At 53.0% G+C, this 12,270-nt stretch overlaps 1 protein-coding gene across 9 annotated transcripts in view; it reads right to left on the bottom strand.

Annotated features, from left to right (window-relative positions):
• The window catches only part of NCOR2 (nuclear receptor corepressor 2), a 160,423-nt gene that overhangs the window by 99,757 nt on the left and 48,396 nt on the right, over positions 1-12,270 (bottom strand). For all 9 annotated transcript variants that reach the window (XM_057422080.1, XM_057422085.1, XM_057422086.1 and 6 more), the window contains exons 5-6: positions 11,673-11,786; positions 1,395-1,451 (exon numbers count right to left, since the gene is read on the bottom strand). In XM_057422080.1, coding sequence (XP_057278063.1) covers positions 1,395-1,451; positions 11,673-11,786 — 171 coding nt within the window. The remainder of the gene's footprint in view (positions 1-1,394; positions 1,452-11,672; positions 11,787-12,270) is intronic.

Raw genomic sequence — 12,270 nt, 5'->3', positions numbered from 1 at the left:
CACTGCTGCTTGCAGAGGTTTTGCACAGGATTAGCACCAGGCTGCTCAACCTCCCTGTAAGAGATGCCTCAGATGTGTCTGTGCTGAGGCTGATGGACAGGGGTGCACATCGGGCAGAGCATGCAAAGCTGCTTCCTTTCCAACTCAGATCTGACTATTCATCCTGCCTCGCAGAGGCCGTTGGCAGGTCCTGGGTGCTGTTTTGGCCAACATAACGGGGGGGGCTGGGCCATAGGAAGTGTCTCTGGGCAGCCAGATGAGACATTCTGCAAGGCACACACAGAACCCAACCGGGGTTTTGCAGGGTGTTCTCAGCAGAGGTTTCCCCTGCCCTCTGAGAGTAAGGCAAGGCAAGAGAGGAGAAGTGTGCACTGGGTGCTGCTACAGCTGCCCCCTGTGCAGTGTCAGCACCCAGGGACAAAGCATCAACGACCTAAAAAAGGGAGAAATGAAGGCCAAAAAGGAGGGGGAGGAAGGAAAAGGAAATGTAACATATTTTGATGAGGAAGCACCAACCCCAGGCACTGCCAATCCTCAGAGCAGAAAGAGAGCAAAGGGTTTGACCCCGGTGACTCAAAGCAAGAGTAATGAGCACTACCTCCCCAAACAAGGAAGTGGGCTTCGACACGTAGCAGTGAGCACTAATTCCCTTGTGACCTCTCCCTTACACACCCAGGGAAGACAGCAATTAGTACCACCTCCACAAGGCAAGGTAAATTACAGCTGCCCAAGACTGTGTTCACTCCCACCTCACACCCCACGGCTGGAGCAATGCAAGAGATACGTCTGTCCCCCTTGGATCCTTCCAGCAGCATCACTGCGGATGCACCTTCTCCAGGCACCCTTCTTCAGGACTCAGCCCCTCAGGGGCTGTTTTCAGGCACCCCTCCAGCACTCAATCGCTTCCTTTACAGCTGGATTTTGCCGGATGAGGAGGCAGCCCCTAATGGGCAATTTATTAGAAGTTGTTCTTCCCAGCTGTCCTGTGCATGAGGGAGACAGGAATAGGATGTGTGTGAATCCCAGTACCTGCACGTCACTGTAAGCACAGTGCTTACAGAGCACCCTCCTCTGTCTGCAGTGGGGTGGGACAGAGGAGAGATGAAGCCAATGAAGCTAACAGCATCCCAAGTGGATGCAAACTGTGATGGAGCCCCTTCCATCACCCAGCTCTGCCGCAGCACATGAGGATTACCTAAGGGTTAAGGCCCTCCAAAGAGGGCTGTGTGTCTCTGCCTGTGTTTCAGTACTCGTCTTTGCTTCCTGCCTTGGTGCTGTGACAGTGAGAGGTCCGGGGCAGCAGCAGCTTCCTCTGACAGCTCAGACACACACACAGGGTGCTGTGCTGGCCACCCAGGGACCTCTGAAAGCCCGCATTGAGAGGTAACACTCACCAGCTCCACCTGAGGGCCCAGTCCTTCCAGGATCCGGTGGGCAGCCTCTGCCTTCTTCTGCAGGGAGAAAGGGGAGAGAGAAAACCAAGTTATTTCTGCCATCAGTTACAGTCACAGCCCCTGCTCCAGCCCTTCCCCTGTGCTAAAACCCCTTCCCAAACCTCCACAGAGCAGCCACAAATCCCACCCTGGAAGTGAACGGAAAGGTTCAGATCAGCCTCTGGACCTGCAGGAAAGCCCCACAGGCAAAGGGCTCTGGCACTTGAGTTATCCTGACTTTACCACATCTGAGCTCTGCCTGCGGAGCGACCCGAATCCCCAGCCCCATTGGGTGCAAGGGGGATGACTGAACCCATCACCTCTGTATGGCTGCCCATCAAGGAGGAGGGAGGACGAGCCAGCGCGCAGGCAGAGATGCCCTTTCTAGGATTCATTACTTCACAAGCATGTGATGTTAGATTTGAGCTGCCCTTGGCTCCTCATCTTGTCCCTCCCCTTCTCTGCTCCCTCCCACCCCCAGCCAAGCTACCTAATGCCTATTAGAGGTAAAAAACACCACCAAGGAACATGTGTCAGGGGCTGTGCTGCCGTTACTAATTAAACAGGCCTGAAAAGAAGACATGGGTTGGCTGCAGCAGGAGCCTAAATAAAAGATGACATTTTCAGTAAACAGCACTTCCTTAAAAAGCCAGGCTTTAGCGGGGGGGTTACTGACAGGTCTGATACACCCAGATCATGATGAGCCACAGGGCTGAGCTGATACAGGCAAATACCTGCTAGCAGCAGGGCTGAGGAGATGGATTTTCGGAGGTGTTTGTTCAATAGAATAGGCGATTTTAGCTATTTTGGGGCAGGGAGGTGAGAAAATCCACAGCTGCCTAAAACAGGGGTGAAGGAGCAGTGGGCAGAGCTGGGCTTCCCCGGGATTTAAAGGGAGGGGGGGAAACCCCTTTTTGGAAGCACAGTCATCATTTTAACCCCGTCAGCACCAGAGCCCTGGAGGGCTGAGCTCTGGGGGCTTTGGCAAAGCCTGGGTGAAGCCCCCCAGGGCAGGGAAGGGATTCCAGCTCCAAGGGTCTGGCTCCCACTGCTCTCCCTCTGCTTCAGGGGCTCACATGGCCAGCAAACACCCCCACAAAACCACCTCTATGTCACAACACCACATTAAGTGTCCTCTGTGGTTGCATGACACGTAAGGGGAAGAAGGGACCTGACCCACAGAGGAAGCAAAGTGATCCCAGCACCAGGACCTGTCTGCAAACCACAGCACTCACATAGCTTTAGTGCCACACGTGGCCTGAACACCACCACGAACCAGCCCAGCTCATGAAACACCCCATCTGCTATAGAGCACCTGCCTCTTCCACTCAAGATCCCTTCCATGAAGAGGATATCCTCCACCAGGATTGCCAAGTCCCAGCTAATGCAGCACCCAGGTCTGCGTCCCCGCAAGCATTCTCCCACTGATGATGGGGAAATCAAACCCCACCAAACACAGCCTGGCCTGGCTCACTCTGCAGCATTAGACATTTCTGCTGCTGTGCACCTGATTCCATTAGCAGGAACAAGCCATGTCTGCCCAGGGTCTTGCCCCTTGGAAATACTCATCACATGGAGAACTCCCAGCCAGAGCTTAATAGTTTGGTTTCCACGAGCTGTAAAACCTGCTGAGCTTGGAGAACATCAGCACTGTGGCATCTGAAAGTCTTAATAAAAACCAGGGGTAAGATTTTTCAAGGGGATCATTAAAACTGCTACAAAATACTCTGCATTTGCTGCCAAGAGGGCGACGGGGCCAACCACCACTGCTCGCTGGTGAAGGGGAAGTATTGGCTTACCCAAATCTTTTGTGATACATACCTGGGACAAAACCAATCAGCAAACCATTTAATTGCAGTCAGCGTAATTGTGGGTAGGAGCAGGTCCCACCATAGGCCTGCTCTCCTGGGTACCAGCCCTGTGAAGGATGCTCTGGCAGCGCTGGATGGCGCAGCCTGGAACCGCGGCTGCTGCAGGAGCGTGTGTACAATGCGATTAACTCAAGAAGAAGCTGAGTATGTTCAGCTGCTGCATTTGCCATGTTTAGACAACTTAATGAGACAACCCGGAGGCAAATCACCACAGGCAGAACATGTGGTGAATCAAGAAGAATGACAATTTGTCTTGCATTAACCGACTGTAATACACCCGTCTTCCGGAATGGAAGATCGGGAGGAGAAGCTATTCCGAGCACGTCATATCTTTGTACGTACACAAAGAAATGCCTCTATCTTGAAAGCTGCCCAATTAACACTTGACACCCACTGTAATTGTCGATGCTCCCTGCTGCATTTATCAGATCAGAGCAGGACTGTAATGGGCTGTCTGAAAGGCCACTCAGACCGAGGTGAGAGCTGGTGGCTGAACTGGGAAGGACACATCAACACCCAGCAGAAGGTTCCCATCAGGCCGGGGCTCATCCCGAAGGATGGACAGACAGAGGGGACCTTGGGGACCCTGCTAGCCAGAAGCCTGGCTAGAGAAATCAGGCAAACCTCAAACTGTTCAGGTGCAAGGGCAGCCTCAGGACCTTCGCTGAAGACCACTGGCTGCCCCGTTCAATCCTTTCCTTGCCAAAGGAACACCTAGGACCTGGTTCCAATATTGATTTCATTAGAAGTACAACTGGTGATTGACCCTGCAGAAGGAACACAAAGGGTTCATCCTACATGTGCTGAGTAACCCCACCCATTCCTGCAATCCCTGTTATTTAACAGGAATAAATGCACGGGGAAGCAAACCTAAGCCATTACTTCTGGTGAGATGCATGAAGAACCCCAGCAGTTCTATAATCCCTGTGCAGCTCCAGAGCAAGCAGCTACTGACCCCTCTTCCCGATTCCACAGAGTCCTGGAATACTGCTACAGCCCTGGGAACAGCAGCGTTTGCAGAGGGAGTGAAGCCCTGGGGCTGAATTTTGTTCCCATTTACATCAGAGTCACTCTGCTCTAGTGGAGTGGCTCTGGGTCTGGCTCCAGCAGGAGCAAACCCTGGGCACTTCCTCACATACCAGTCCTCTGCGTGCATCTCCAGCGGGACTGATGTCTCTTAAGAGGTGAGGCTGGAACGCAAACACTGATCCGTGTCCCTGCAGGGCACACGGGTGCAAACGCAGACCCACAGGTAGGCCAGGCAGCAGCAGCTACCCCTAAAGAACCTCCGTCCCCATGGGCAGGGGCACGGGCAGGCAGACCACGCTCTTACCCCATCTCATGCTCCTCCAACAGGCTTGCAGCTAAGGAGATCTTCACCAACAACAAAAGCCTCCCTGCAGACTAGGAAAACCTCCATTCTCGCCTAAAAAGCATTTGGCTTCCAAAGCAAACTCCAGCCCCTTGTTTTTCCTTTGAAGCAACTTAAAATAGGATCGGGAGGGGGAAGCAACTTCCCGGCCATGTGAGCTCCCGCGGGGATGACGAGCTGACCCCACGAGGCAGCGGGAGCATCCGAAACCAGAGGAGGGAGAGGCTGGGATTTTGCGTGGGCTCCTCTTAAAGCCAAGTTTAAAAATGGAAGAGGAGGAAACACGAGAGTTATTTTGAGAAAGCGGATCCGAAATTAGGAGGCGGCATTTTCTTGGCCTGACTCCAGCCATGGCTCCATGCAGCACAAAGCTGCTGCAGCTGAACCGTGCTCCTGGGGTTATTTATAGCAGCCCGTAGGCAGCAGCGTTGGGGAGTGGAAAGGTTTCTATTTGGGAGCAGGCATGGAGATAAGCAAAGCCCTTCGACAGCCCTTCCCTTTGGCCCTGGGAAAATTCCTGTCCCGGCAGCTTGATGTTCCAGGGAGAGGCACTGCAGGGATGGCGTGGCAAAGAGGCAGCTAAACCCCAGGAGGAACATGGCTGAAGTCAGCAGAAATCATGGAAGCCCTCAGGCGAGACACCTTTCTACCCAAGGCATAAAGCAAACAGTCTGAGGGGATGCAAAGCCCCTGCCTCTGCGCCAAGATCTGCTGGGACCAAACCACACCACCTGGCTGTGCTGGTTCCATGGGGAAAGGTTTTCGTTCCTACAAGCACAGGTACTAATTCTTTCCCCTTTAAACCTCGGCATCCTCTCTCCAAGAGCCAAACCACCCAGCAATTTGCTGCCTTGCCCACAAAGCAGGTGGGACAAGTCCCAGTGCCGTGGGAATGGAAAGCAATGCTCTTCCCTCCCCAGCTCCCACAGCCGGCAGGGATGGCCACCACCGGCACTCCCAACCCAGCTGTGGGAGCCCAAGGATACGTGCTCTGCCCTGGGTTCTCCTGGAACCCAAGTGTCCCTGAGCATCAGCAGACACTGGTCAGAGGCTTGCTCAGAGAAGCTGTGGCTGCCCCATCCCTGGCAGTGTTCAAGGCCAGGTTGAACACAGCAGCTTGGAGCAAGCTGCTCTAGTGGAAGGTGTCCCTGCCCATGGCAGGGGTTGGAGCTGGATGAGCTTTAAGGTCCCTTCCAACCCAACCTGTGCCTTAAGATTTCACCATTGCAAACGAAGGGTTAGCATTGCACAGAAGGCTTTTAGAAATCAAAGTCTCAGCTTTGGAGCAGTTATGGCAAAGCTCTGCTCACCAACCCAAGGAGCCAGATCTGCACCCCAGGGTCTACCTTCCTCCTCCCACAGATTTGGGTTCTCTGCACTTCTCATCTCTATTTCCAGGACGTGAAAATGCAGGAGATGGTATTATCTGGTCTGGGCTCATCATGGACAATGCTTCTAAGTCAATGCACCTACTGGGAACACCAGATCCTGAAGCAGACCTCAAAACCAGACATCAGGACCATCATCCAGTGCTCCTCTAAGACTACTCAAAAGCCCATTTTGCATCACCAAGTCATGACAAGGCAACCCCAGAAGTTACTAGAAACAAAAGCACAATGAAGAAGGCCCTTTCGGCAGCCAAATACAAAGTGCCCCCACCCCAACTACCACATAAAATAGGGTATGAGAAAAAATCTATGCACACTTAAAGCTCAAAAGCACTTCCACTGATAAGGCTTTATTTACTGCACCAGCTCTGTGCTGACGGTGCAGGCCTGATTCTTCCCTTTCTAATGTAAATCAGGAGTTCATAGAAAATCAGAGTTATATAGACATTAAACCCCCATGGGATCTGAGTCACGCTCAGTGCCTTTCAGTAGTTAACGGCTAGATTATACTTTGCAATGGTAAAAGTGTTCATTTATTTATTCCCTTATTTATGGATGGGGCATCAATGCTTTATGAAGGTATGCGAGGAGGGTAAAACGGATAGCTGGGAACACGCTCCGCACAGACACAACAGCAGCAGGGGGTGGAAAAAGTTCAAAACAACCCTTTGAATTCCAATTTTCCAGCATAATGCCGAGGTTGGAGATAGATAGCTGTGCCCTTTTGAAGGAACAAGCACCGAGACAGAAAACGAATTAAAATTTAATCTTATTGATTTCCACCAACTCAATCCCAAGAGCGAGACAGACGCTGCTGCCGGCTTCCACTGCCTGCACTGCATCAAACCCAGTTTTACAGAGGGCTGACAGCACAGCAGGGATGGGCTGGCGTGGCTGTAAGCATGCAGGGGTGATGCAGGGGGACCCGGAGCAGCCCTCGTCACGCTGCGGTGGGTCACAGCACACCGCGTGCCCTCCCTGGAATGATGGTGGAGGGTGAAGTCACACCGTGTCCTGACGTGACCTTATCCCGCTCCTATAAATGAGCTCAGTGTTTCAGAGGAAGGCTGACGTGCTCTTGTTCGCAGGGACAGGTCTGACACAAGGATGAAGGCTGCTTTTCATCTCCTGGTCTCTGAGTGGGAATCCTGCCTGGCTCTGATGCACAGCAGGTCTGCAGAGAGCCTTCAATCACCCGGATCTGGAGCTGAAGATGGTACATGCAGGCTCCACGTCGTCACAGTGGTCAGAGAGAAGGCACCAGAGTGTCTGCATGCACATGTACATGGCACCTGATGGTGGCTTTGGGCACACGGAGGACTTGGAGGAGAATTCACCCAGCCGAGTCAAGGTGGGCTGCTGGCACAGCCAAGGATGCCGCAGGGCAGCTTCCTCCAGGACACGCTGACAAGGAGAGGCCAGCCAGCCCAGCATCCCAGGAAAGGCATGGAAAGGGATTCGGAGCAACAGGAATGCTGCCCTCCTCCCCGTACTTAGCAAGAGACCTGGAAATTTCCATTTTAAGCACAAAACCACCTTCAAGCCCAGGTATGCTCAATCAAGTTCAAGAGAGGACGGATGTAAGGAATCCCAGAACGGCCCTGGGGAATAAAGCCACAGCTAAAAATATACACAGATAATCTGCCCTGGTTATGGGGAGCTGAGGTGGAAGAAACCTGAATTCTCTCGACACAATAACACATCCCAGAGGGGCAAATTAAAGCCTGCACAGAAGCTGAGCCACACAGATACCTCCTCAGAGGTGCCTGAGCCAGCAGGGATCAGCTTCTCCCCACAGCAGAGATGCTACAGGTCTCTCACATGGTTTCATTTAGATCCCCTGTGCCTGCATCACTGTCAGTCTTTAGAGCATGCAAGACGTCCATCACAACCCCATCTCCCCAGGTAGCTCTGCATCACCATGCCAGCATCCAGAGGGGATGAACCCATCCTGCATCCAAAGCGGTCCTCTCAGCTCCTGTCTGACTGATCTCCGCAACTGCAGCACCCGCCACTGTTTTCAAACATCGTTCTGTCTCTTGAAGGACTAAAAGCACTTTTGAAAATAGGACTGGGATGCTTCTGAAAATGCTACCCACTGTTTTTTTCACAGTTTAGTCTACGGATAGTACCAAAAATGTTAACTTCCACTCTCATACATGCTGTCAGAAACAGCACAGTTTGCACTCACAGTTGAAATCCTGGCTTGGACACATGTATGTGTGTTTTTATGTGTTATATTACAAACATCTCCCAAAAGGTACTTTTTTGGGGGTGCACAGCTTACCTTTGGAGACCAGACAAAACAGCTCTGGTCAGCACATACCCAGGGCAGAAGGCACCTGGATCTTGCGTATCAACTGCCTCACTATAATCCAAGGCTCCAGTGCAGGTTCCAATCCAATCCAGCCTCACAGTGCAGGATTTCACTGCAGGTTCTCTCTGCTCTTCCCCAGCACAATCTGTACAGGCAACTTTCTTCTCCCAGAAATCAATTACTTGTCCAGCAGTGTAGCAGGAGGGGATTACAGGTCACGTTTTCCACAATTATCCTCTCCAACGCCAAGCAACTTTTCGCATTGTAGGCATTAAGTAGGTCACAAGAGGGAAAAGCAGCATGATGGGCACTTAGCATCAGTGAATCTGAACCTAGGAGAAAATGGGATCCAGGCCGGCACCAACCCGCATCCCAACCCCTCATCCCTCCGCAGCACAGCGGTGAGAGGAATGTATAGACTTCCTTCCCAATGAGCCATAAGCTAAAATTAGAAGCCATTCACCCCTGCACAGCCACCGTTATCCCAAAGGAAAGTAGGTCACAGAATGGCTGGCTAACTCGATTTTCCGGCGTTCCGAGCTGCTCTGTCCTCACGTTACCTCTCCTCTCCCAGGGCCTGTTTTTGGCGTCTCCTTTGTTCGGGGTATAACTGCACACAGTGTGCGGCTCCGGCACAGCCTGGCAGGAGCGGTGGGAACGGGCACGGCAGCACCCGCGTGCTCGGGGAAGCACAGACCCGTGGTTCATGAGGAATTCAAACAGAGCCAGGCGACAGCCCCTCCATGAAGTGCATCACCACCTCCCACCTGCTCCGGGACTGCCACAAGGGCTGGCTGCCTGCCCCTTCCACAGCAGTGCTCTTCAGAGATCACCTCAGGCTCTGCCAGCTCTTCTGCGGTGCTCCTTCCCGAGGCCTGAATATCCACTTTCCATTTGCATCTCTTACCATGCTGCCTCCTTCAAGCAAGCCACAAGCTGAGCGAGGCGAGTAAATCAGGATGCTCTTCCCTCTGTGTGCAGGCTGGAGCCATCATAGCCGATTTTCCTGCAAGCAGGCCTTGAGGCATCCAACTTCGCTGCTCTGCCACAGCACAGAAGAGGCCAAAAGGCTTTAAATTTGGCTCAGGGACCTTCCCCACTCTAGATCAATGTGTCTCTGTCTGGCTCAAGGCCCTTCGCTCCTACCAACTCACCTGGCAATTGTTAAGCTGCAGCAAAGCCGCAGGTCAGCACAAGCATGCCTGGGGCTCTCCCTGTGTCTGACAGATGGCTGGGTACACCTCAAGCACCTGCTGCCACCAAACCCACCCAAAGCAGTCTGATGTCCAAGCACCAGCCACTCTTTTCCACCCATGATCCTGACACTGCTCCCTCATCTTTTCCTCTGCCAGCTTTCCTCCTCCTGGCCCCAAGGGGGAGAGCAGTCACCACCAAAAGGCATCCCAAACGTGTCCAAGGGAGGTGAGAGGCTCTAAGCTGAGCCTGGGGATGGCCCTTAGAAGGACAATTGCATGCTGGATCCAGCCTTTGCTACTGGAACCACAACAAAGGCAGTGCTGCCAGCAAGGCTCAGCAAGGCTCAGCAAACCCTGCCCCTTAGAGCCCACAACTTGGCATCTCCCTGCTGGGGTGCTTAAAAGGGTCCTACACCACCAAGCCTCAGCCATTACAAGTGGCCACCCAAGGATCTGCTGACTGCCCATTCGTTGCCCATGTCTTCTTCAGAGAAAGAACTTCCCTCCAAGCCTGCTAGGGTTTCTATCAAGCAGAAGGGAAGGGCTGTTGGGTTTGAGTTCCCTACCCACAGCCAGGCTTGCTTACACGCTACTCGCAAGGGGACCTTACAAGAGCAGGGGAAGAGCCATCATTCACTCATCCCAGGTGAATCCAGACACAAACACAGAGCCGGACTGGAAATTATGCAAACATTTGGTGTCAGATGTGACCTTCCCTTGCTGAGCACCCACCTGGAACAAATGCACCCTGTTGCGAAGGTTAACAGCAAAGTCCTGCTACCAGGCTGGCTTTGAGGGTCAGCACAACTCGGAATGAAATCAGACATGGAGACAAATGATGCCACCAGCTCTGAGCACTGCACATGACAGGTCCCATCTATTAGGGCACTTCCAAGGAGAAATGCAGAACTCCTTGTAATGTGGTCCAGGTACGCGAGAGTGTCCAAGCAGGACAGGGCTCAAGTGAACATGAATAAAGATGCTTGAGACCTCCTTTTTCTGACCCCAACCCCTTGCACAGGAGGCACAAGCCATCTAGCCCAGGACCCCTGGAGCGGGTACTTGGTGGTGCATGGGGAGAACCCATCACTGCCCCCAAAGCCTACTGTCTGCAAAGCCAGCACTTGCTTCAAACTCATCAACCTCTTTACCCCCTCGCACAACAGACCGTGCTGGCATTGGGTCTCCTATTGCTGAGGAAGAGAAGCAGATGGAACAAGGAAAACCAGGAAAATTGCACTGCCGGGGAGCGCAGGGTATGCAATTTTGTTTTCTTTTTAGGAGCTGGGCACCTGGATTTCTGCAGCTCCCAGTGAAATCACAGGCCTCACAATTCAGAGCAATTAGTGATTGGTAGTTTTCCTTTTATGCAAAATCATCCTTTTTATCCAACACCTAAATGAAAATGAATATGCTTGATTATCTACTAAAAGGCCCAATTTCCTACCATCGCTCCAAAGCACACAGCAAAATTCCTGTCTCCTCAGGCTGCTATTACAGGCAATGGCTGAATGCAACAAATGAGTGGTCAAGGCAGAGATCCAGAGCCAGGGATGCTGGACTGACCTTTGCTAACACTGTTTACAGCACCAAATATCCACAAATCCAGCCCTGGATGCATCCATGTCCTTTCTGCTCCAGCTGGGGGGGCTCAGGAGCAGCCAGGAGACCTTGCAGCTGGCCTGGCAGTATTAGAGCATCATGGATGCCCCTCTCCATTCATGCAGCTCACCCTGCCACAGCAAACCCCACGCTTTGAGGAAGCTTTCCACCAGGTTCACTCCCAGAGGAGAGGGTGGAAGCAGCTATTTAACAGACAGGGCTCTGAAGCATCTCCTGAATGCATCAAATCTAAAGCTGATTACAGGAAACCCCCCCAGGCAGGTTCTTCAGAAGACATTTGTGCTCGAGCCACACAACAGAGCGAGCTCCTCAGCCCTCTGTTGTCACCATCCCCAACCAGGCTCCATCTATCCACTTCCCACAGGGCTCTTGCCCAGGGGAATCCCCCATTTACCCTTTACCAACCTCCCCGTTCCCTGCCCGCTGACACGGCACCGTCGCATGTTTGTACTTCCAAGGTTTCCAGACTCACCCTGTTCTCGTCGTAGATGATCTGCACCAAGCTGCGATGTTTGGACTCGATAGGAGGCGGGGAGATGGGTTTTTCAGGCTCTGGTGGTTTGGCTGCTTCTTCCTCCAACTGTTGCTGTGGAAGGAGAAGGGGGAGGAGGAGGGTGAGTCACAGTGAGAAACGCAGCCGGCCCCGTCCACACGCGACTCTCTGCGGTGCCGAGGCAGAAACCGCCATGGCAGGAGGCTTCCTGCGAGACACAGAGGGATGGGGAGAGGGAGGAGAGCTGCCCCATGGCCCCTGCCACGCAGGCGCAGCGCTCCCTGCCCCGGCCACCAGCCCCTGAGCTGCTGGGGCAGTGCCTTTTCAGCATGGAGGATGAGGACCTGCCTTGAACCAGCCTCCTGGGGAGCGCGCGATGATTTTACTGCAAACCCTTTAAGGGAACCACAGCTCGGGCCTGGCTCCCTGCTGCTACCTGCCCCTGGAGCTGCTATTGTGCTACAGGGAGCACGGAGCAAAGCTGCTCTCCACCTTCAGCTCTATCTTGTGATGCTGTAGTTGGGAGGAGATGCCCTGGGATGACTGCTCTTGATTAAATGAATTATGCACCAGCTGC

Source organism: Pezoporus wallicus, unplaced genomic scaffold, assembly GCF_028554395.1.
Source record: "Pezoporus wallicus isolate ANWC-B61680 ecotype Strahan unplaced genomic scaffold, APGP_CSIRO_Pwel_v1 contig_12728, whole genome shotgun sequence".
Classification (NCBI taxonomy): domain Eukaryota; kingdom Metazoa; phylum Chordata; class Aves; order Psittaciformes; family Psittacidae; genus Pezoporus; species Pezoporus wallicus.
This window is presented reverse-complemented; position numbering and strand designations above follow the sequence as displayed.